This window comes from Molothrus aeneus, chromosome 3, assembly GCF_037042795.1.
Source record: "Molothrus aeneus isolate 106 chromosome 3, BPBGC_Maene_1.0, whole genome shotgun sequence".
Taxonomy (NCBI): Eukaryota; Metazoa; Chordata; class Aves; order Passeriformes; family Icteridae; genus Molothrus; species Molothrus aeneus.
The window spans coordinates 111,127,851-111,154,368 of NC_089648.1; the positions used below are offsets into that span (position 1 = coordinate 111,127,851).

Genomic DNA, 26,518 nt, shown 5'->3' on the forward strand with positions numbered 1-26,518 from the left:
CTGATTCACAAACAAAATGTAATTCTTGTAATGACTGCTCTCATGCCAGGGAAACGAGAGCCTCGTGCTGCAGCAAGGAGGGAAATCAGGCTCTGAGCTGAGCCCCAGAGCCCCAGCATCAGCAGCTCTGTTTAGGGATGCAAAACAGCAGCTCTGGAATGCAGAGCTCTGCCACACGCCTTCGATCAAAATGGGGACAATTAATAAGAGCAGCCTGAAACTTCTGAAAATAAATCCGGCGTAATCAAATACTCACCGCTACACAAATTAGAGGAGGCAAGCTGAGAGCAGAATATCAACACATCGTTTCTTCAGGAGGCTTCAAGTTTCTCAGCTGGTTAAAGAGCCCCAAACCCCGAGTCACTGCTCTACACAAGCTGTTCTTCCACTTATTCTCTGAAATTCTCTGCTGATAAAATAATTTTAATGGATGCTGGCAGTGAGCACACCCAGTCGTTTTGCCACTTGGGTGAGTAACTTACTCTGCTTTACATCTCTGGGAAAGAGAGAGAGAACTTGAGATTGATCTTACAAGGCAAAAATATAATATAAATGGCAATTATTGTCATAATCCAAGTCTTACAAAAGGGACTGACCTCTGACTAAGCACAGGGCTGGCAGCCAGATACTTCTGAATTCTACTCAAGGCACGCACTGATTCACACTGACACCTTATCTGTCTAACCCTAACCTTCCCTACTTCCAAAATCTGGGTTTCCTGCTATTGTTGCAATTCTTCAGCAACAAGGCAGGAATTCAAACTCTGAGCCTGGATTCAAGGGCAGAATGAGGGATCACAGCAGGACTAACAAACAGAGAGAAAAACTGTAGTGGCAGCTGAGTGCTGAACCAGGGCCCAAAGCCCAAACCTGTGCCAAGAGCAAGGAGGAGCTCTTGGATTTGGGAGCCAAAGACTAAACTTTGGATATATAAGCTCTGTAACAGCTCTCAAAGCAGGACTTGTGTGCTTTAGTTACAGTAAATTTCATGAACACACTGAAATAGTGTAATCCATGTGAAGAAACAGTCATTTAAAAAGTCATCAATAAAACTGAGACATGGGCCTGCCCTAGACACCAGACTGACACATCCCTGGAAGTGTCCAAGGCCAGGTTGGATGGGGTTTGGAGCAACCTGGGATAGTGGGAGGTGTCCCTGCCCATGGCAGGGGTGGGACAGGATGAGCTTTAAGGTCCCTTCCAACCCAAACCCAAAACACTCTGGGATTCTACAATAATTCATCATTTTCAGCCGTCAAGATTACAGGGTACAGTGCTGTCTTCTGCCTCCTCCATTTCATTTCAAAATTTGACCAATCCTTTATTAAAACGTAGGCAGAGTCTCAGAACTCTTCCCCAATAATTCTGCCCCCTGGGGTATCTAAATACTCCAATCACAAGATACCTGTGAGGCAGGCAAGTAACACTACAGTAATTTCTGCGACCAAGAGCTCCCAGAGAGGGGCTGGACTCTGGACAAGTCCAAATGACTCCTTCAAAGTCACTGAGGAATTTTTCAAGAAGGCAGAACAAGAGCCTGGCCAAACTCTTGAGCATTTTCTCACCCCACATACAAGGTTCATCTATAGCATTACACATGACAAAGTGCAGGACAACTTTCAAGCAAAGCCATCACCAGGATTTCCACCACCTCTTCCACACATAAAGAAAAAGAGACATTCTGAAGTTTTTCAGGCACCTTCATTCTCCTTCAGGACCTATCACCAGCACTAACTAAAACACTTCCTTAAAAGAGAAATTAATTACTTCAGAAACTAAAATCCAAACCCAGCAAACAGCTGAACGTCACCTACCCCTGTTTTTGTGTTTAACTACAAAGCAAATAATTTTCCACTAGAAAAACAGTTTGTAAGTGCAGTATTACTGGCACAGCCTTAGTGAAGACAGAAATTACACTTGGAAAACTTAGGAATAGATAACAGTGTCTCCTTGAAGAAAATAAATCGTAACAGCAAAAACCATGGGCTTCTGGCCACTGCTGCTTCCATACTCGAGTTTTATTTTAGTTAAAAGCATTTCAGAAAGAAATTAATATCCTAATTAATGCCCTTAATTAAGCAACAAACATGTCTTTGTGTAACCCAGACCCAAACCAGGGAAATCTCCTACATGACAGACAAGACCCAGTCTACATTCCACACTGCCAAGGCCACCACTAACCAGTGTCCCCAAGTGTCACATCCACACAGCTTTTAAATCACTCCAGGGAAGGGAATCCCCCACTTCCCTGGGCAGCTGTGCCAAACCCTTTTGAGGAAAAGAACTTTACCATTCAACAAGATTTTTTTCTTTAGGTCACTTTTGCTATGAAATCATGAATTAACTCATCTGGTTTATCTTAAAGTGAAACCAAGGACTCAGGCAGGACATTGTTTCAGTTAAAGAAGCTAAAAAAGCCAAATGAATGCTCCCAGAGTCACCCACTATTTACAAAATACCTTGTCACCGAAGACAAAAGGAGAAAATCAGCTGAGTTTTCTGTTACCTGAGTTTAATTAACCTGTTCTGTGTCACATTTCAAGGACACTGCACAGGCACAGCTCAGCCTGTGGTGATTTTCTGAGGCACTCCAAGTCCAGTGCTTGCTCTTCAATCTGTGCTGACTTGGTAGAGTTTACACTCTTGTTCTTTTCTTCCTGTTATTTTTCCCAAATGATGACAAGGCTTCAATCCAGTCCTTCTCCACCTGCATTATTCACCCTGATTTTCTTTTATTCACTGCCCAGACTTCCCTGCCATTGCTGGCAGTTAAATTCATAAGCACTGGCCTGATCATCCTGGTAAATTTGAAGTGACAACAGTGAAACTGTCTGGTTCTATCAGAAATCATACTTTGAGGGATGTAAAACATACTGATAGTCATAGATCACTATTAACACATATTAATTAATCAATATAGAGTACAAAGCTCAAGTAATTACTCCCATATTTATGGGGAGCCCAATAGAGATAAAGCTGTTGGCTACAGGGCTTAGTTTTAGATGAATTCTTAATTCCTGTGAGGCCAGGATCAAGAGTTCTGGGTTCACACACCTCAAACTCCTCTCCAGCACTGACTCATCCTACTAAGGGTAAAATGAGGCAGTGAAATGATAACTTGCACCCAGGTAACTCCTACTCTTAGGAGTAACCCAACTATTCTCTTACCATAGCAGTTCTGCAACTCTTCAATCTTAATCACAATTTTAAATTCAAACTTTTAAATTTTTTTAAGGCTCCATTTTCTTCTTTCCCCTTCACAATCCCATTTACCCTTTTTAAAAGATATCTGTGGTTTAATCTGGAAACTTTCTATCTAAATGGGTCATCTTGGCCCATTTCCTCTAATTTAATACTCTCTAATCCCCTCCAAATAAGTTCCCCCCAGTTTTCCCTCAGTCAAAAATGATTAACCTCTACTTCTACAGCATCTTCCATGGCCATATTAACTACACATACACTGGAATAAATCAAGGAAGCTGCTACTGCTCTGCTGGGAGGTGGCAGCAGAAAACTGCACAGGGGCAGAACATGACTGAAATTGAGCTAAAGCACAGGAAATTCAAGCTATGCAATTCCCAGTCTGGAAATTTCTGACCAAAGCCTGACACAAAGCTGTGAGATGTCCTTGTATTCACTCAAAGCACAGAGGAGCTCGAGGTCACCCAGCAAAACTCCAAATTACTGGGATAACAAAGATGCCCAGGGTGATGTGGCCTTACCTTCAGACTTCTCTCCTGCTGTGAACCAGATCTTTACAATTTCAAGTGGTGATTTTAATACTGAACTCCAACATCCTTCCAGCTAAAAGGAAGAAGAGGAGGTGGCTCAAGGGACTGGCAGCAAAGTAGGAAACCACCAGTTTTGAACAGAACCCTAAACCACCAGCAACAGAAAATCACTAATTAATGGCTTTTTGAAATCCATTGGAGTTTGGTTTCCAACACTAAATCCCTGTCAGTCATTATTTTTTGCTGTGACTCCTTCTACAGAAGGCTGTGGCTGCACTGCCACTTGCACTATCACTGTCCAGGGATAGATCTTCAACCTTGAGATAATCCATCAGGGAAAATGTGATGCATTCCCAGCAGCCCAGTTCCTTGCTACCTATCCTGCAGAAAAGGTTTCTCTTTCCAGACCTGACAGAAAGAACAATCTGAAATCAAGAGGTCAAAGTATCTCAGGAATCTGATTGCAGGGGATGAGCACTTGGTTGTGCCTGTAACAGGGATATTGTGAACAGCCATACAGGACTGGCCAGTGACAGCACAGTGCAGGTCAAGCCCTTCCTTTCAGCCTGACAAGCTTCAAAATTTGAATTCATTTGCTTATTTATTGAAGAAACAGCATGGAAACCAATGAAATTGAAGAGATGTGACAGAACTGATTTGAAATTACACAATGAGATTTGGACAACCTCGGTTGGCACTGAAGATACTTGAGTTGCTTGGACCAAGGCATCCAGCACCAGCATTAGGTGAGGTGCCCCAGGTTTTTTGTCTCTGCCAGAAGCAACTAAATTGAAGGTGGCTCATCCCTTTCAGTAAAGCTAGAGTGGAGTTAAACTCTTTATCCCTCCTATTTGTTCAGTTGCTGTATGGAGATCTCTCCTTTAACACTGATTTTTCTCTGATCAAGACTGATTTTCTAAGAACTGCATCATTTTCCTTCTGTTTCAGTGACAGAAATGCAGAAGCACAAACAATACATGAGCCAGACCAAGTGAGCAATTCAATGTTACTACTCCCTAATTTAAATGTCCAGTTATTTTACTATTTCTGGTTTAAATGTCTTCTCTGGTTTAAATCTTCCACTAAACCAGTGACACTCTCCAACTGAGCCAACTGCTCATAATCGTTGTAACCATTTCTCTGCTTTTTTTAGACAATTTAACAGAACAACACCACAAAATTACTCTTAATTATTATGAGTTTCTTCAGCTCGTACTTACACTACTGGAAAAGTTCTGAGCATACTTTACATGAGGATGGGACGTTACAAAGCCTCTTGAGGGTCTTCAGTGTTATTCACCATTCTGGAAGACACAAGGAAAAGATCCAAGAACATTAGAGATGTCTGGGGGAGGCAAAGGGATCCAATCACATCATTCTGGATAATCTGTCACTAATCCAGACTCACAGACCTCAATGCACACGGTAGATTCTTATGGAGAAAGTTGATGTCTGGTGTTGTAATCAGTCCAGAGACAAAAATTTAAATTACAATTGATTTCTTTCGACCACAAGTAAATTAATCTATGCAATCATTTAGCCTTATGACAGTTACCTACCCTTTTAACTCACAAAAGCTATTAAAAGGATTATTTGGCCAACATCCTCAAAGAGCTCAGGAGACAGGTACTGTGTTCTGAGGAGGAATGACCTAATAGAATTTTCCTCAGCTATCACTGCTGATGACTTTCTCCACAAACTAACACGGACTGAGAGTGCTCCAAAAGTCAAACTATTAACCAAGAGGCAAGAGAGAAGCAGGATGTTCTATCCAGGCAAAGCTGGGATAGAAAATGAGTGGATACAGCAGCACAGGGAGATGCATGGGATAATTTTCCTCTGCTCCATCTGTAACATCAGCAATTGTGGATTGCCAATCCATGGAGAGCAGCCATGGACGGACACATCTTGGCTCTTCTCGGTGGTTAAAAGTGATCCAGACACCAGAGAATGACTGTTCCTCCCTCAACACCTGCTGAAGATGTTGGGGAAGAACTGCACCTCTCCCAGATGGAGCCCACTGTGCACACAGGGATGCAGAGGCACTGAGCTGGTTAGGTTGGAAAAGCTCTCTAAGATCACAGAACCCCAGAATGGTTTGGGTTGGAAGGGACCTTAAAGCTCATCCTGTCCCTCCCCCTGCCAAGGGACACCTTCCACTGTCCCAGGATGCTCCAAGCCCTGTCCAGCCTGGCCTTGGACACTTCCATGGATCCAGGGGCAGCCACAGCTTCTCTGAAAAGCCTCTGCCAGGGCCTCCCCACCTTCACAGCCAACAATTCCTTCCCAATATCCCATCTATCTCTGCCCTCTGGCACTGGGAAGCCATTCCCTCTTGTCCTGTCTTTCCATCCCTTGTCCCAAATCCCTCTCCAGCTCTCCTGGAGCCCCTTTAGGCCCTGGAAGGGGCTCTGAGCTCTCCCTGGAGCCTCTTCCAGGCTGAACATTCCCTGCTCTCCCAGTCTGGCTCCAGAGGGGCTCCAGCCCTCAGAGCAGCTCTGTGGCCTCCTCTGGTTTCACTCCAACATCTCCACATCTTCCCTGTGCTGAGGACCCCAGAGCTGGACACAGAATTCCACATGAGGTCTCACAAAGCAGAGCACAGGAGGAAAACCACCTCCATCAAGACCATGAAGTGAAATTGTTACCCCAGCACTGCCAAGGCTGTCCCCAAGTGCCACATCTGCATGGCTCCTAAATCCCTCCAGAGATGGTGATATCATCTCTATGTGGTTTTTCACCCATTTTTCCTCCATGAAGAACCTCATGAACTTTCAGGACCAAAGGCTGGGCTGAATGAGCTTTCCCAGAAGTGGAAGCACTCAGCTTTTGACCACCAGCTTTCCTGGGAGGTTTAAGCCCGTCCACAAGAGCCTTCTGCCACCCAGCTGTGGCCAGGGAGAGCTCTGGGTGTTTCCAGGGAGGGGAGGTGCTGAGAGTTGGCTGCTGCTCTTCCAGAACAACTCATTTGGCCCACCCTGAGGTCCTGAGCTGCCTCCTTCTCTCCAGGAAAAGAGGTGACCAAGACGAATGGTCCCAGCAGACCCCCAGAGGCCACGTTCTGCGAGCTGGGAGAGAATCACCGACACCAAACCACTGATGGATGAAGAGCCAAACACCCAGGTCCCTCCCTGTCAGCCACTCCAAACCTTTTAGAGAGACTCCCCCACCAAACCCCTCCTCTGACAAATCTCTTAACTGCATTTTAAACATATTCCCCGAGGCAGTCACAAAAAATATGAGATCATGCTGCTGACTTCTTGCCAAATTTTAATACAGAGAGCTGTTTTGTTTTCCAAAGAGGAACAAATTAGACTTGAATATATACAAACTTTCTGAAGGTCAGAGGGGCTAATGATAAAGAACTAGATTCCTCAGAGAAAGATCTGCTTTCATGGTGAAGAGTATGGATGTAGCACCAGAAAGGGAAAAAAAAAATCACCTTCCATCATCACGAAATGTAGGATTAAAAGTAGAACATGAGGAGATGAGATAAGAGAAGCAAAGAAAAGGCTGCTGTAACTCAGGTTTTGAGATGACAAAGGGAGGAGGATGATATTAGTGATAGCAATGAAAGAGGAAAAAGCTGGTATGGACCTCAGATGTTTTAAGAGAAGAGCCATTAGGATCTAGACCAAATTTGGGACGTGATTAGAGGAGGAAGATGAGCTTTTTCAAGAGACTGCAGATCTGTGAGTGCAGACAGAGGACGTCAGGATTTCAGCAGAAATAAACAGCAGCAAATCCATGAGAAAATAGGGATAATTCTCTGGTTTTGTTACATTTAAGTGTCAAGCAGGTTTACTACACTCAGAATGCAACCACAAACCGTCCCAGATGAAGAAAGGAAGGACAGGGAAGGCTCAGGTCTGCCTTGGGAGCAGGGCTGGTGAAAGGAAACCCAGCTCCAGAGAAAGGAGAGGAAGCTGGTGCTTCCTCCGGCCGCTGCCAGCCCCAGCGGCCGCTATTGAAAAGGGGCACAAACAGTCTTTGACTCCACGTTGGTCTAAAGTTCAGTGGCACAGAAATACCTTCCCCACCCCCAGACACATGTGAGAAGTTGCTTCAATGGTTTTGTCTCTTAAGGGCACGTCGGGCAGGGAACAAGCAAACCCTTCACCTAAAATCGGAGTCAAAACAATTCAATCCCGACCAACATAAATTCCATCAGCAACAAATCCTGACTCTGAATCATGAGTCAATATCTCTCTTTTCCTCAATCTCCTTTTAGCACCAAAGCAGTCTGAGCACAGCGGCCAAGGCAGGTGTCACCACTCTTTGCGGTGATATGGGAGTGAGAACTCACAAACCTTTGCCCTTTTCGCATTATTCATTAAATAAATTATCTGCTAACTGGGGGGAAACACAACCAGCTCCCCTTCCTATTTCTGGTAGAGACAATAAAAAAAAAAAAACAGTCACTATTAATATGGAAATCATGGCTGCAGTTGTAGAATCAGATGTAATGAACAATCTTGTTCCCAGCTTAAGTTGCTATAAAGGCAGCTTAAATTTACAATGGATGAGTCTTCATGGCAATCTATTTTTCAGATATTAAAAATCTCATTTTCTCAGTGCCAAGGACAAGTGGAAGTGTGAAGCACTGGAGTATCAACTCTGCATTTGTCTCACTTGACATGAAATCATTCTCATTTTAGTTCTGATTTTTAATACATTCTTGGGATCTCCTTCAGTTTTCTTCATTTCGCACTGTGTGCAATTAAATGTTTTGAAGTAGAGTTCACCCTGATCCACAACACCCAGCAGAAGCAAGGAGAAAGTCACTTGGTAAAGATGAGGCTGATATCACTTATTTGGAAGAGAAACTAATTTTCTCTTTTAATTTCTGAGTGACTCACAGAGTATAAATTTTTTTTTTAAAAAGCCATCATTTCGTATTTCACTAATACCTTCCTTGGTGAGTTCTTAAAATGGGATTTACAAATAACAAACTAAAAGCTTTTGTCCTTGGGGAAGACAAACATCAACATTTTGACCTAAGTAAAACATGAACAGAGGGGCTGAATTCTTGGCTAAAAGCCATCCGGGCAGTATCAGTGGCTGAACACAGCAGAGGCCCCAGCACTACAATTGTCACATCACTCCTGAAATACAGAAACCACCAAGGTCCAGGCTGGTGAAGAAATTCAGCCCTAAGAACAAAGTTCTACCACTGCTGAACATGCAGCAAAGGCAGATCCCCAACTCCACGCATAATTACAAACCAATACTCTCCTAGAAACAACAAAAATTTGAAAATTTAGGTCTTTTACTCAATGTACAGCCTAGGGTCTGTAGGAATCGTGAGGTCTTCTGGGTGGACCCTGTGCACATGTGTGTACACATGTCCATGAACATGTGTTGGGGAGGTTCAGGCTGGACACCAGGAGGAATTTCTTCATGGAAAGGGTTGTTAAACATTGGAATGGGCCCAGAGATGTGGTGAAGGTGCCCAAGGCACAACTGGATGCGTCACTCAATGCTTTAGTCTGGGTGACAAGCATCTCTCAAAGGTGGGACTCATTCCAACTGGATGATTTTGGAGGTCTTTTCCAACCTAAATGATTTTGGATTCAGTAGGTTTCTCTACACTGAGGCCAGTGTCAAGTAAAGCTGTAACCTGGTTTAACTTCTGTCCCAGAACAGCCTGCCTCAAAACCAGCAAGAGACCAAGGATCCCTCCACTCCAGTTCATTCTGGTGTTTAATCACCCTCTCCATTACAAATTCATACTTGATTTCTACTTTGAATGTGTCTGGCTTCACATTCCAGCCCTCCTCTGCCTGTTCCAAGTCCTTTATTCCTGGGAGATGTTCAGACAGGCTCTTATTTACCCAGTGCTTTTCAAAGTCCAGGTACTGCATTTGTATCAAAACTTAAATTCTTCTGGGTACACGCACAAAAGTAGGACTAATGTCCGAAATACTGGAGCTAATCTAGGACTCTCTAGCCCATTTTCCCAAAATAGGCATATTAGGAAAAAAAAAAAGTAAAAAAAGCACTGCCATATGACTCAAGGATGTGTTTTATTTGTGCCCTGGGAAGCAAGGCTAGGAACCTTCTCCAGGCACTGCCACCTCCTGAGCACACCCCACAGCTTGGTGACGTGCAGCTTCCAGTTCCACGTGGAAATCCTTTTATCCAAGCTCCCTGCTCAAGCAGGGCCACCAAAACCAGTTGTTCAGGACCATGTCCTGAGTATCTTCAAAATTTAAGACTTCATTTTCTCTGAGCAACCTGCATCAGTGAGCGGAAACACTTTTTATGAACACAAAAATCCTTGGAAAAAGTGCCCAGAAGTCACCTCCAGCCACTGCTATTTTCATTCTTACTGTGACTGTGTTGTTTACCAAACCTTTCACAGTACAACCCTGGAGCAGGCCCTATTTTGGGATTATGGTGAGGGAATGCAGCAGCTCCTTGTCAAGTTAACAAGTTTACCATTTTTTTATGGAATCTTGTTTTTTTTTTTCTCTGAACTCTGAAGGGAAAACATCGACAGAAACCTCTCCCCTTTAGAAAACAAACACCTCATTCTTATGATACAGCCACAGCTTATCATTTATTACAGGTAAACGTAGAAAAGCAAATAAATTATTGCTCCTACAATATGCCCTGCAGCACATTTGCACAGGACAATTAGCCAAGGATCACAGTCAAAACTCTTTCTCCCTTCTTCTACCTCCCAAACCCCATACTAAAGAAACCTCCTTGCCCAGATTTACTGGAATTTCCTAGAGCATGAGGTAGAGGCCAGGCTCCATTTTGAGGCTGACTGGCAACACATCCCACTACAGAAAAACTGAGGTCACAAAATCATGAAGTTCCCCAAACTCCAAGGTTTCCAGAAAGGCAGAAATGACCATCTGTGAAAGGACCCTGAGCTGCACCAGAAGTCCCCCAGAGATCCATCAAAGGCAATGCAATCCCAGTAAAAGGATGTTGCTTTGTCTTTAATGGCAGCTGGAAACGAAATTCTGTCACCAAGCCACCCCTGCAGACCCATTTGAGCAGAGCACCTGGGTTGTACTTTGGTTATTGCTTACAACTGAGCTTCCAGCCTTAACATCCCAACCACCTACATTGCTCTATCTCCTGGATTGCTGTATGTTGACCTTTCCAGTCATGGCTAAAAATGTGCCTGGAACCAAAGACCAGACTTGAATTGAGTTTTCCAGCTGAAATAACATGTGAATGTCACCAGCAGAAGAATGGCAGCAAGGCACAAACTCCTGACCAGTATGGACAGCCATTGACTGCTACAACTCCATTTCCTTAGGGATCAAACAGGTTCTCAGCCTCCTCAGATCACTCTGAGCACTGAAATGGGAGAGGAAGAGTGAATTAGGAGCCACCTGACTCCTACAGAGCTGCAAGAGGCAAGACAGGCCCTGGAGTGGAACTGAGATTTAAAGCCCCCACATGACACCAGCAGGGTTTGCACCTTGAACTCCAAGCACACTCTAAGGAACACACAAAACTGATGGATGGGAGACTGCCAAGTCCTTGAGTCCAAACATCAAATAAATGAGAGGCTCCTTCAAAAACCATCCAATTAACACAAATTACCTTGACAGTTTTCTGTGAGGGACACAGGAGCCCTGGACATGCCGAGTGAAGTGAGGTGCTCTATTGCCCAGCACAACCTCTGCATTGCCATGAATCCACCAGGCTGCTTGTCCCAAAGGGGATTCAGGAGTCCACCAGGAAGAGGAACTCACAGATTCTGTGTGGGAAAGGGTAAGGTCAACAAGGGACACTGCAGAAGATACAACAGCTCCAAGAAATCCAACTGGACAGGAAGGGACCTTCCTTCATCCATGACTCTCCAGGGAACACCTCTGTAGATGCCCCAAACCCTCTTTAGTGGAATTCCAGAAACTGCACTTGGCACTGGGTCCTTGACAAAGGGAGATTAATTGCAAGACAAGGGCTTTGAAATGTTTTGATTGAATCAAACTTGATTTCCTTTTTATTTGACTTGATTTTAACTTTTCCTGTGCCAAATCAGGGAACACTTCCAAAAGCTGCATTTTTTTAGAGTGGTCCACCACGCTTGGAATTTGCATTTGCATGGATGTAAAACCCTTGGCAGAGACAGAGAACTGCAGCTACACAATCCAGTGAAGATGCTCAATACAAGAAACACATTCAGGTGAATTGAATTCAAGAACCTACACCCGGCTGCTGACCCAAAAAAAGAAACCAGAATTGTATCTGCTATCACTTGTACCAGAAACAAGCAAGAGAAACAAGTCATGCCTCACTATCCTTTATTTTTGCACTGCTCTATGGCACAAGAAAAAGTATTTGGAGGAAAGTGGTATTGCTTGACAATAGCAAATTCACTGCATAAAATTTAAGTATTATCTGTTTTAAAACAGGCTTTGGATTTAAGATCATCATTACTTTTTTCCCAAAAAGGAATGTGATAAAATGCTGTACAAACAATAAACTTGGTAGGAACTTTACAAAATATAAAATGGTGTTCTGAAAAAATGCTGTGAGCTCTCAGTTACTTGTAATAAAATAAGAATGCAGCTCTTTTTCACCTCCAAAAAAAAGTCTACATAAAAATTGTGCCATAAAAGGAGGCTGAGAGCAGGGCAGTGTCACCAGGGTCTGGTGGTCATTTCTGCTGGAGGTCACAGGGCACCCATGTGTTGTTCACTTCAGAACACAAGGAGTTATCTGAGAATCCTAAATCTGCCAGGGACGCTGGAGCAGGGCTGGGCTGTGGCAGACATGTCCCCACTGCAGCAGCACAGATCAAACACGTCCCCTTTCCCCGCTCCACCCCGTGCCCTTGTCAACCTGTTGTGCTGAAAATATCGATCTGTGGCTCCACCGTCCTTTGCTGCTTCCCCTCTTCTTCCTCCCAGCTGACCTGGACTTTGATCAGCTTCCCCTCTACAGGAATTATCCATGGCAAGCAAAGAGGTCGATCAAAGTTTCCTTTTTCACAGCTTTGCCAGAAAGCCTGAGGGGCTCTGCCACCCCTGCAGAGGAACAGCAGCAGAGACAAGGGAGAGGATGAGCTTTATGAGCTTTTAGTCCAAGGTGAAGCTGTGCTCTGGTGACTTTATACCAGAGACTTCATCTTGTTTCTACCCAGTGACTCATGCAGGCCAGAGATGACTTGTCCCTGCACGGGGCAGGGGGTTGGAACTCACTGATCTGTGACTGGGCTGAGACTCAGACACTCATTCCATGTGTGACACCCACCCTGCTGAACTGCAGGTCGGAGCTGCTGGTACCCTGATCTGAGCACAGAGTCCTCTCAAAGCCATGTGAAACAAAATACTAATTCCGAAGTCATGGGAATCATGGAATCACAGGGTGGTTTGTTCCGGAAGGGACCTTAAAGCTCATCCAGTGTCACTCTGTGTCATGGGCAGGGACACCTTCCATGATCCCAGGTTGCTCCAAGCCCCATCCAGCCTGGCCTTGGACACTGCCAGGGAACCAGAGGCAGCCACAGCTTCTCTGGGAATTTCATCCCAGGGCCTCGCCTCCCTCACAGCCAAGAATTCCTTCTCAATATTCCATCCAGCCCTGCCCTCTGGCAGGGGGAAACAATTCCTCGTGTCCTGTCCCTCAGGTTCTTGACCAAAGTCCCTCTCCAGTTTTCTTGCTGGCCCCTTCATACCCCCTGTTAAACACTTTTCTCCCAAAAATAAATAAAATATTCCCAAGCACCCACTAGAAATGGCAGTAACATCCAAGCAAACATCAACTGGATGCTCCAGACACACATTCCAAGAGCAAGCACAGTCACTTCCCCTACCTTAGCCCAGACCACACACCCTAATGAAGATCACTTGCCAGCTAAATATTATTCTTTCAAAGTCCTTCTCCTGCTTAACATTTTAACAGGATTTATAGGAGTGACTGTCTGGAACACTGCTTAACAATGCTAATAGCAGAGTTCCAAGAAATCAGTAGTTTGGCCATTGCAAATCCAGCAATACATGCTGAAGTATGTGCTCACGCTTGCTAAACCTGTAATCCGAGTTCTCTCTTTTTTTTCCCTCCCCATAATAAGTGGTTTAAATTTAGTAGGAATGATTCACTTGCTGCAGGTTCACTTGCTTTATTTCTTTTCCTTTTTTTTTTTTTGCACTTGGAATCCATCTTGGATGACATCTAACAGGAAGGTTGGAGGAGGGAGGCAGAACCTGGCTTTTTAAAGAAAAGCCAATCTATAACACTGAGCATCTTCTGTAATTTTAAGTTAAGTATCTCCATAACTCCAATTTTCTCCTTCAATAAGCAGCAGATACAGGGCAGACACAGACCCAAGCAGGGATCTATTGGTGCTTGTACTCTAAAAGCTGAGTCCAGGCTAAAGAATCGACCACTCCCTGTAGTCTTAACAAATACTCCATCCCCAGATGTTCTGCTCCAGCACTGGGATCCCAAGAATCCCAAATTACTGAGGTTGAAAAAGACTTCCAAGATCACTGAGTCCAAGCTGTGACTGATCCCCATCTTGTCACCAGTCCAGAGCACTGAGTGCCACCTCCAGTCCTTCCTTGGACACCTCCAGGGACGGGGACTCCACTCCTCTCTGGCAGCCCCTGCCAATGCCTGACCACCCTTTTGTCTAAGAAATTGTTCCTAAGATCCAATCTAAACCTCCTCTGGCACAGCTTGAGGCAATTTCCTCTTGTCCTGTCTGTTTTTACCTGGGAGAAGAGGCCAATCCCCACCTGGCTGCTCCCTCCTGTCAGGGAGTTGTAGATCCAGCTGGGACCCTCCTGTGTCACTCTCAATCTAACCAGGCTGAGCAGCACCTTTGCTTTGCATCAGCCAGGCTTGGGGACAAGGAATCATGCACTCCCAGGATGGTTTGGGTTGGGAAGGACCTTAAAACTCATCCCATTCCATCCCCCTGCCACAGGCAGGGACACTTTCCACTATCCCAGGCTGCTCCAAGCGTTGTCCAACCTGGCCTTGGATATTTCCAGGGATCCAGGGGCAGCCACAGCTTCTCTGGGCAACCTGTGCCAGGGGCTCACCACCCTCACAGGGGAGAATTTCTCCAAACCTATTCTCAGCTTAAAACCATTCCCTTTGTCCTGTGCAGAACTCTGGCAGGTGGCTTTTGACGCATGGAAGGGGCCAGGGAAGGAGAGAGGCAGCAGAGCAGGTGACAGCTTTGGGACAGCACCAGAGGACTATTACGGCAAAACTTTGCTAAATATATCAGCAGTGCAAAGTAGGTGGGTCAGAACATCCCTCCAAGAGAAATCCAGATTTGGAAGCATAGCCCAAGTGACAAGGTATACGTTCAAAGTAGGTATAAGCACAAACATAAGGGCTTTATGCAAGAACACTCAGAGGATTTGGAGTTTTCCATCCCCCCTCACACATATATACTCAGCCAAAAGCACAACACAAGTATGCAATGGAAAATGCTCTTTAGGAAACAGGCAAGGAAAATAAATGGATGCACAGAGAGGTGAATTGACCTCCAGTCTCACTGAAACTATTTAGGAAGCTAGAGACCAAATTTAGACTGAGTTATTGGCCTAAACCTCCTCACCTGTGAGTGGGCTGAGACTCAGCATCTCATCCCATGTGTGACACCAATCCTGTGTATTTCCTGAGCACTCAGGACTGTAAGAGCTCTATAAACAAAAATACTGATTTCAATGTCAAGGATTATAGAACCACAGAATAGTTTGGGACAGAAAGGTGGTTTAAAGCTCACCTTGCTCCTAACATGACACCTTCCGCTATCCCACGTTGCTCCAAGCCCTGTCCAGCCCGGCCTTGGACACTTTCAGGGATCCAGGGGCAGCCACAGCTTCTCTGGGCACCCTGTGCCAGGGCCTCCCCACCCTAACAGCCAAGAATTTCTCCCTAATATCCAATCTAAACCTATTCTTTCTCAGAAAGAACCACACAGTAAGACGAGGACAAGAAGGTGAAGTTGTATGATGGAGGCTTCTGAAAAACTGATGAATTTCATTGGGCTGTGACAGAGTTCTGCTGAATCTTCCAACAGGAAATCCAGCTTCAGCTGTGGGTATGTATTGGAAGTGTTGATAAAAGCCAAAATTGCAGAACATTTGGAAATGCATAATTTAGTAGAGGACATTCAGTACGGATTCATAAAAGGAAGGTCATGCCTGACAAATCTGCTGAAATCCTTTTTATTATACGACCAAATCGTTAGGTTAGACAAGAGTGAAACAGTGGACATAAGTTATCAGGATCTCAGGAAAGCATTTGATTTTGTACCACTCAGGCTGATTTACAAAGTCATAAAGTATTGTGCAGGGAGAAGGAATTGAAATGGATTAAAGAACATTTTAGGGATAGGCACAAAGGCAGCAGAGTGAGTGGAAGGAATCTGAAACAGAGAGGTGTAAAGGTCAGGCTGCTGCTAAAGGCATAAGAACAGGCTCTGAGAATTGTAAAACTTCAGCTCAGCTACCACTCGAGAGGCAAGAACACCTGAATTTGGTGGCAGAACTGCAGAAGGGTATTACTAGTGGCAGTAAATTTGGAGGAGATCAGGGGCAGAAAGGTGGCACTTGCCAAGGTGCTGCACCAACCTGTGGGATTCACCTGTACTAGAGCTGAGGTGTGAAGGGAACTTCTGGCTGGGAATCCACACTCATTTTACAGAGGATTCAGTAATTTTATGGTCATTAATAAAATCTGCAGCTACGCATGCTGTGGTAATGATTTGGGTAATTAAATCTGAAGCTTCTGGGAATTAAGCTGATGGCCTGAAAGGGTCAAAAAGAGAACTCCTCTGGTGCTTAATCAGAGGAGCTTTGCAAGCTGGATGGGTGCATTAATTGTCCCATACTGACCACAATGTGACACACAAAGCTACACCCAATGGCTCTCTGGGCTGATCCAACTCAACTCTCCACAGAAATCACCACGATTTCATTCATGCAGGACACACCAAAAGATACCAGCTTGGCTTTGTTAGCCCCTCTGAGACAATTTTCCACAGACAAAAAGAACTCCCACTCATCCCAAGGTTTTCCACAGGCTGCTGGTAACATCTTCTCCTGAAAACTGCCAATTATTCTCCTGGCTGGCAGAATGGACACGAGCTCTGCTGCTTGATGATGATGCAAGGAGTTTTCATCCTTTGTCTTCTCTCCCCTAAGCGAGCAGCAAATCTTTACAACTCTGTCCTCGTGAGCTGGGGTAAAATTCCCCACAGAAAGCTGAGCTTCAGCTGCTGCTACTTGGCTCAAGGTCAGCTGAGATAAAGATGAGAACAGAACGTGGATCTTCTGATTCCCACTCCTGTGCCCTGAATTCCAGGCCACAGTGCTGCTGCCACCACCTGTGGGGACAGCCTTTCAATCTTGAAGGCTGTCAAAAGGCAGCAGCTTTTCTAAGCACTAAAAACCACTTTAAATAAACTTGTTTGAAAAAAAAAAAAAAAAAAGTTAGGGGAGAACAGGTGGACTCCTGTGACACCAGAATTCTTCAATGCACAAAGAATCTTTCATCTCACTGTTCTACACGGCACCTTTAAATATTCTTCTACATAAAGGCATGATATGCAAGAGCAAAAGAATAACTGAGAAACAGTAATCCGTAACAGATCAACTGTGCTTTATCTACACAGATTCTGCTTTCATAAAAGCACAGAGGAAAGAGGGAAAAAAAAAAAAAGGAAGTACATTCTTATTGTTTTCTGAAGCTTAAAATAACCACAAAGTGAGAAAAATCAAAGCTGTTCCATAGAACAACTAGGGGAAAAAAAAACCTCTCACTGAGCATTTGAGAAAGACAGTAAATGGCAGAAGATGGAATTAGAGATTTAGTGAGTGCCATGGTCACCAAGCTCAGATCCTAAATTTGGTCTGTGCTTAAACCAGGGTGGTTAAATGGAAGGATCTGCTAGAATGTATGTGCCCCATATATAATTATAGCTGTCACTGGCAGCAAAGGCTACAGCTCTGGCTGCCATTACAGCCTCCATTTTCACTTGCTAACTTCTCTGAAAACTTCCTTTTTTTCCATCTATAATGCAAGTGGATGCAGGTAATGTCTGCAGGAAACCTGCTAACTGTGTGCCAGTCAGAAGGTAAAGGGATGGGAAGAATTAGGAACAAATCATCTGTGCTCAACATAGGCAGACTTGCCCCTAATTTATTCTCAAAGCTGATTGATTATGGAGTTTTTGCACTTCCAGAAACAAGAAGAAAATGCATTATCTACTACAGCTGGTTTATGAACCAAACATTTGAGCTTAGATTAAGCACAAGGTCCAGGCTGGTGCTGGGGGAAGCAGCAGCAAAGTGGCCAAAATAGTATCTAACCCCACATTCAGATATTTTGTATATTCCAAAGCATTGAGCTGTAACATCAGCGAGCTGCTGACATCAGGGTTTGTCCAAACCCTCTTTAACTCAGCCTGTGTTACCTGCTGGAATGACAACCCACAGAAAAGAACTCTGCAACCAGCCCTGTCTTCCACCATTTCCAAACACATTTTTCCATTTCCACGCCTCACCCTGTGTTTCAAAGATCTGGGAAGATTCTTTACATTTGGCCATTCAGGCTCCTAGAGGGAGGTTTGTATTTATGTAACTTTATTTTTATGTACATATTTTATTTTCAACCCAAATAAATGGAAGAAACCATTAATTTCATCCCATTCAGTTGCACTCTAAAACAAGAGAAGCAGCAATTGGAGACAAACCCATATTTACACAGGTGTCATTCAAATATTAATTAAAGTTACAATAACTGTCAATTAAAAATAGGTGCATGATCTTTCTGTGGTGTGAATGCTTCCATCCCTCACTTTCCAGCTGCTGGGGTACCAAGATGAGCCAGCAGCATCCCCTTAAAATATATTTCAAGAGTTGTGGTTGTACCATCAAGGAACTGCATTTTCCTCCTGCAAAACTGGCTGTACCAAGTAAAATTCAAAAATATCTGTGCAATATCTCCAAAAGAACAATGAGCTGCTGTTAACAAGCTTCCAGTTTTAAGGCAATGAAAGAAAAAGCCCCGTATTTTTAATTCAAACCTGACTTCCACTTTGATGCTGAACTTTTAGATAATTTTCCAGACTTCCTCCAAGTGCATGGGTATTGAGCAAAAGGACAGCCAAGATGTCCAAAGGTCTTCACCCCAAAATCCAGGTGGGAATGACTGTAAAGCCTTTCCTGTGCACGTTTTAGATCCATCCCCATCATCATCTTATGGTTTTTCTCTGAGTTGGGACAGGTACTGACTTGGAAAGTTACTCTTCCTGTCTGAGAACTAAAAATTTTAGTTACTCAAGAGAGGTATCCAAGTTTGGAAATTGGATGTCCACCAGAGGACTGGAGGATATATAAATCAGTATATCAGGCCTAAAATATAAGAGCTACTGTTTAATGCAATATGCCAAAAATAAAATGTGAGTTCCTCTAGACAGTCTGCAACAGGCAATTATCTAAAAAACAATTTTTCACAAAGTTCTGCACATTCCTGCTGACCAACAATTCTGCTGCCAAGCACAGGAGACGGGAGGATGAATTTTTATCTTTTTAGTTAGTTCTAAGAATATTATCCAAAACACTGACTTACATAAAGGGGTACTTTCAACTTCATTTATTACTTAGTTCTTTATGATTCTTTACACCCAGTGAAGAATGGCACACTGGCACACTTATCTTTGTCATCATCCACCCAAGGAGACAATTTGTTAAGCCAGTTTAACCCCTGCTGAAACATGACTTACCACTGAAAGCAAAGCCAAATTCAAATTCCCATGCCTGAGGTCGGTCCCAGAATTTAAACAACTCCTGGAAGACATTCCAAAGTTACAGCAGCAAGACTGCTGCAAGCTCCTCTAGAGAACAGAACAGCACAAAAGTCACTGGCTATGAGTTCTCATCTCGTAGTCAAAACAGATGGATCTTCCTAGACTGATTTTGTATTTAAAAAAAAAAAAAATCTGATTATCACAGAATCCTGGGATGGTGTGGGTTGGAAGGGACCTTAAAGCTCATCCCATTCCACCCCCTGCCATGGGCAGGGACACCTTCCACCATCCCAGGTTGCTCCAAGCTCCCTCCAACCTGGCCTTGGACATTCCCAGGGATGGAGCAACCTGTTTTAGCTTTTCCCCTCTTGCTGGCACTAGACTACACATAATGAGCTCTGCAGGAGAGGGGTGATGGAAATAATTAAATACCTGGATCACTGGAAGGGGTTAATAATTGCACAGTGCTGGTTGATGCCCTGCAGTTCTCACCAAGGATTTGCACCAACAGAACCATTTCAGGATTTGAGAAAGAAAAGGAGAAGTGGGGTAACTGTGACAAGTCCCTTTTTTTAGGATCTCCTTTACAATCCAAAGCAGAAAGTGAAACATCTTAGCCCTTCTCCCACTGTCCTCACAAAGTTCACATTTGCTCTTATTTCAGCTCCAGCTTGTGGAGTCAAATGATCTGAAGAGAAAAAATAAAAGCTGAGAGATGTAAAGTAAATAAATACATCATACCTTCCTGTGTCCTTCACTTTGCCAAACCCTGACTTAATAAGAATTTATTTGGTATATTTGATGCTGTAAATAACAAGCAGCAGTTAATATCAAAAGACTACTCAGTCTTAATACTTTGGAATATAAAGGTCTTGGCAAAAAACCAAACAGAATTGATCTAAAAAATTCTCTTAACCTGTAAAAACTAGTTTGGAGCCACTTTTACCGTGACTGAGACTGATCAGGCAAGAACCAGCAAGTGCCTTTGCTGAAAAGAGCTCACAGAGGAAGAGCTCTAGAATGAGGGTTAGGGATTATCAGGAAAAATGATAATGGGGACATTTGGGCAGGGGCAGAGAAACGACACCTGATGGCCCAAATTTTGCCAGTCAATCTATAAATCACAAAATCATTTAGATTGGAAAAGATTATCACAGAGACCTCAAAGATTACCACATACAACCTGTGACCCATCATGACCTTGTCACCAGCTCAGAGCACTGAGTGCCACATCCAGGCCTTCCTTGGACACCTCCAGGGATGGGGAATCCAAGCCATCTTGGAACTGGGGGAGCTCCAAAGCCTGACAATCCTTTCCATGGAAAAATCCCTCCTAATGTCCAACCTAAACTTCCCCTGGGGCAGCTTGAGGCCGTTTCCTCTCCTGTCCCTGTTCCCTGGGAGCAGAGCCCAACTCACACCTGGCTGTCCCCTCCTGTCAGGGAGTTGTGCAGAGCCACAAGGTCCCCCCAGAGCCTCCTTTTCTCCAGGTTGAACAACCCCAGAAACTGAAGCCCTGGGTGTGGTTTCTGCCATCTGAAGGCTGACTTTGTGCAAGGAGTGTTTTTACTGCCATCACAGACTGGTTCCTGGGCTCGTCAGCCAGTCTGACCCTGCAGGATCCGATGTTCTGAAATGGCCTGGGCACAATTTATGTGCAGCCGTTGAGGAGCGTGGATGCACTGTAAAACATGGAACGGCAGGAAAAGCTCTCTCCACATCCACAAGGAGAAAACTGACACCATAAGTCAACATCCAGTTGGCTGGGGGAGAAAGGGGGATGACACACACACGGCATTTAAATGGATGAGATCACAGCCTCAGCGCCCGCTCTAAAGCAATCGAGTAAGACTTGCCCTTAATATTCTTAAAACGTTTTTATTTTTGAAATATAAGACGTGAAAGTGCCCCATTTTTCACTGGCTGAAGCCAAACTTGAAATAACAAAACAGTCCTAAGTAGTTAACAGGCTACAAAACTGCCCCTGATTTCCAGGCAGCGCTGCAGACTTGCAGAGTAACACTGTGTACCCATTAACTCCAAGTCCACAATTTGGCCAGAATTTGTTTTGCTGCATTACAGCCAAATCACTTTTTGTGTCTGTCTTCCTCCTACGTGGGATTGCCTGAGCAGAACAGGATGCCAATGCTGAAAGCACTGACTGTCTCAGACGTTACCATCTCTGATTAAGAAGGCCCTTTTATTGCAGGATCACTTAGACTTTACAGATAACTGTTGCTGCATTGAGATGAAGTTACTGGCAGGAAAAGCTTATGGCAACTCAGGGAACAGCAACCAGAATATTAAGACTCGTCAAGTGAGCTATTTCAGAAGTCCAGCACAGAATTATTTTCCTAATATCCTTTTCTTGCTGAAAATCAGGTTGACTCTTTTTTGTACTGCCCACAGAAGATAAGAAAACATCATATTCCTCATTTCCCTACAAGAAACTTCCACGTTGGGTTTGCTCAACTCTTGGCAAGCGGGGTGGGTTATTGAAAGGTTCACTTTAAAGGTCTCTGCTCTTTCCTTCCCCTGTAGGAATCCTCCCAGAATTCATCATCTCTCCATCCTTTTACTGCCACATTCTCAGCTTCTACATGAACTTCACCACATCTTGTTTCCAGTCCTGTTCCTGCCCCACATTCCCATCCCATTTTGCTTTGCTTCTGCAGCTGAGCAAGAGGAAGTGTGTGCTGCAGCTGCATCTACAGGGGCTGATGAGCAGGGATCAAAGACTGCAGCTCCCATATCCACATCTTCAAGGGACCTGACACAAAACACCACCAAGAATCAAATGTTTCACAGCAATGGACAAGAAATCCTCATCTTTTTTATGCAGGCTGGCATGTATCCTGAAGGATATCCTTCCACTCTGTTTTACATCTACCATTCTCTGTGTTACAAGGATGGGGAAACAGCTCTTCTCACTTAATTTCCCTTTATCATTTGACATTTCTATTCCATCTCAACTTGTTTTTATTGCAAAGGGATATTCCAACATATAAACTATCTCAGCCACTAACATATGATTTGCAGTCATATATGGTGGAATTTTTTGATTCAAAATTAAAAACCTAATCTAGGATGTAGGACAGAAGCACCCAGAGGTGTAAGGTCACATGCACTATTAACTTCCCCCTTCCACTTTTACAGATCTGAGCAGCAACAGCGTTTTGCACTCAAATAAAGACATTTTGTCCTCATCAGAAAAAAATTAAGTGTTTTCTAACTTATTAAGCAGAGCTTAAGATCTGCAAGAGCCTGGTTCCTGCATCACTTTGTCACTTCCAGCAGAAGGCACTTGAGTGATGGCAGGGACAGCTATTTATCACCCCATCACCAAGGAACACAAACAGCAGCAAATGAATGACCTGACAATACAGAACTCAAGTGAAACTGAGAGTGACAAAACGTTGGGACCTCACTTTTGTCCTGATTTACAGTGCAGCACGTCCAGCAACTGGAGTGTTGGTTCATCAGCACAGGGAGGGAGTTTGCTTTAGAGTGCTACAAAAGTAAAAAAAAATACAATTAAAAGAATTAATTTTCATTTTCTGGAAGGGGGAAAGGGAAACTCTGTAGCATCTTTTACCCAAATGCTGGCAACTTTCAGCAGAGGCTCTGCACTCTAAGCAGCATCACAGGTTTGATATTGTTGAAGATGGGAATTATCAGCTCAACACCTCAAACTGTTGCCTTTTTTTCCTAAACATAAATATTTACACAGTGCTGAGGATGCAGAGTAATAAACAAAAAGTTAATTACCAAAGGATTTAAGGTGCTCTTTAGAGTTGAGACAAAGCTATCATCATCCCATCAATGTTAACAAAGTGTAATAGAAAACCTAAACAGACCAGGATCTCTTGTCTGTGCTTATTCCATCTCCACTGAAGCTGCTCTTAGGCTGCAGTAAATCCTGTGGCCCAGGAACAAAAAAAAAATACAAGTGTGAAAGAGTTTTGGTTTTAATCACAAGAACACAGAGCAGCATCTGCCTGCCTCGTTCACTTGGGGAATTTAAACAGTGACCAAACCACTTGAACTCGTCTGCGAGACACACTCCACACTCAAATTAAAAAAATCTGCTGCTGAAATCCTTCAGAGACGAAATAAGAAATTCAATATGTATTCCATAGCTTAGTGCATTTTTCACCTTGACTACCAAACCAGGATTACATTCACCATCGAAAAATACTAGGAAACCTACCTGAATTAATATTAGAATTTATAAAGCAAGATGTAAAAAAAAAAGGTTTTTAATTGTTTTTTAATTTTTTTAGCAGTTACATTACAATTTTTATCAACTACTACAAAACATAAACTTAGTACAATGTTATTTAAAATTACATGGAGAATATTTAGCAGCATTAGCTATTGCTGTGTTTTGGAAGGCAAGAAAGGAAGGGAAATAAATCCCAGTCCTGGCTGGTGAAAACTACAGCAGAAGCACTGGGAAGGAGAGTCAAGTGCTAAAGCACTTTTGCCCTCTTTGGCAGATTTAAGGAATAATTTGTTCATTTATAAATGTAAACGTTACAGAATTTAAATGAGGATTTGTTGAATTATGTACCTGCTTCAGGACATATTCCTACCCCACTTCCCCTACCAGCTAAGCATTCCTGCTCCTGCCCAACGAAAGAAATGAAGGAATTAACTTAAGAGCTGTACCTGTTTGTGAATAAACACGCTTCCAATAGTTACCAGCCAATGAAAATCAACCTATCTTTAGGAAAATAATGAAAGTACAATCCCAAAACAAGATTAAAATCAATGATTTAAATCAAAGCTTCCCTCTTGCTGATGTAAATCAAAGTGATTTAAATCACCAGTTTTGATCAATTCACTCATTTGCATAACATTGATCGTTTATCCCTTAAAATGTCATCTAGGGGCCAAAGTTAGCTGGGTATTTCTCTAAATCTCAATTCAGCCAGCATAAATAAAGCTTGTGTGTCCTTATTTAAAAATTTATAAAATTCCCTATGAGCCCTAACATTTCCATTCCTGATGCGCAATCATCTTGGGGCAGCCGAAGTGGTTTAAAAGATAAACGGAGGCGATTCCGCAGCAATCCCGAGTACAGCCAGAGCCACATCCCCCTGCCAGGGCCCTGGAGACGTCCTGCCCATCACCACACACACACAAACATGCTGATGGGACAAACAAGTGTTTACAAGATCCCTCAGCCCATCAATTCCCTTTAATACAGTTGGGTAGCCAGGGCTTATTGATCTCTGGTGGTAAATTTTCACAGCAGGCTGTTTTCCTGCATTGATCACGGGAGCAAGGCAGGGATTAACCAAGTGCAGGAGCTCCTTCACTCCAGGAAAACTGACTTTGCTGAAGGCAGTGCAAAGGTTACTCAGAACTGCTCCAGCCCTGGGAGTGTCCAAGGCCAGGCTGGATGGGGCTTGGAGCAACCTGGGATTCTGGAAGGTGTCCTTGCCCATGTCAGGGAGTGGAACTGGACAAGCTCTAAGGTCCCTCCACCCCAAACCATTCTGTATGGTTCTATTCATCTCATGAAAGCTGGGTTTTCCTCCCAGTCCTCCCTGGCTTGCTTTGGTCTTCACTACAAAAACTATTTTTGATTTGTGAAATCCTTCACAGCTACCATCACTTTTGTGTCTTTCCTTCACTCTCATACTCTTCACCTGAATTTTCCAATCACTCTCATACTGTCCAAGCCCTTTAAAATATCAACTCCTCCCCTTGGTTCTACCTTCTCTCCTGAAGCTTCTGCTTCAAGGAACAACAAGGAAGGAAATGCTGGAGAAGCTGGAAGGAGGTGAGAGCACAAAGGATGGCAGGATGATACAGACTGAAGCCAAACAGTTCCTGTGAGGGCTGGAATGGATTTCCCAGAGAAGCTGTGGCTGCCCCTGGGAGTGTCCAAGGCCAGGCTGGATGGGGCTTGGAGCACCCTGGGATAGTGGAAGGTGTCCCTGCCCATGGCAGGGGGTGGAATGGGATGAGCTTTAAGGTCCCTTCCAACCCAAACCTTCTGGCATTCTACGAATTTCCAAGCACAGGAATCTACTAAGAATTCAAACAATGCTCTGCTCGCACATTTTATGCAAATAACAGCTCTCAAAAACAGAGAATAACCACTGAGTGCTTTTACCTATTTTATTGGCATACACAAAAACACGACTGTCTCGAGTAACAAGCAGGTTTTTTTAAAAGCAAACATTTTAATGCAACAGCACAAAGCCAATAACTCTATCCTGGTCACTTTGATCCAATTACAATACATTTTAAAGTATTACAGTACTTTAAAGATTAAATAGTGCTGCAGCTTTCTCCATCTAAAGTTACCATGCTGTAAAGTTCTTGGTTAGAGAAGGCCCAGTCCTGACTGCGTGAGCTTTTCCACTTGGGAGATTCAAAGTGGATTTAGCAGGATTACCAGCATACTTCAGCATTTTCAGGATCAGAGCTTAAATGGTATCTCCAACACACATGTGGGACAAAAAGCACAGGAGGAAAAAGAATTCTGTTCCTAAGAAAACCAGGAAGATATTGATCCTAAGCAGCTTTATGCTTTTGACTTCAAACTAAGAGGGAAGGGATGAAAATAAATACTCTGTGTTTTAGTGAAGGAGTTTTAGCAAAATCTATGTTTTCATGATCTATTCAGTTATCAGTAATTGGTAAATAAAACAAAATATGCAGTAGGAAATGACAATATTTTTAGATGACAAAACTCAGTTCACACTAAAGGTAGTTTTCTGTTCAATGCCAAAAAAACCCCAAAAAGACCCAAACTTTATTAATATTAGATTATTCTGCTGACCTAAAATATCCTTGCTGGACAAACCACCAAAAAAACCCTACCTCAAATCCCTGTGTGTAGCAAACAGTATTTTCCCCATTTTTAAAAAGCAGATGGAGCTTAGCCCCTTCCAGGAGAACAAACAACCGAGACCTAAGGAACAGGAAAAGTTAATATCCCAAAAAGAAAGCAGAAGCTGCTCTTATGGCTGTGTACAGACACTTCCTGCCTCAAGATCTTAAAAATTCACTCCCCAATGCACTCA

General features: G+C 43.6%; 1 protein-coding gene across 9 annotated transcripts in view; it reads right to left on the reverse strand.

Annotated features, from left to right (window-relative positions):
• HMBOX1 (homeobox containing 1) overlaps positions 1-26,518 on the reverse strand; it is a 110,946-nt gene that overhangs the window by 59,382 nt on the left and 25,046 nt on the right. For 6 of the 9 annotated variants that reach the window (XM_066547628.1, XM_066547622.1, XM_066547627.1 and 3 more), the window contains exon 2: positions 4,951-5,034. In XM_066547628.1, coding sequence (XP_066403725.1) covers positions 4,951-4,973 — 23 coding nt within the window. In that variant the 5' untranslated portion in view covers positions 4,974-5,034. Of the gene's footprint in view, positions 1-3,721; positions 3,804-4,950; positions 5,035-11,299; positions 11,319-26,518 lie in introns of those variants that run through there. The other 3 variants (XM_066547624.1, XM_066547620.1, XM_066547625.1) reach the window with 3 other exon arrangements.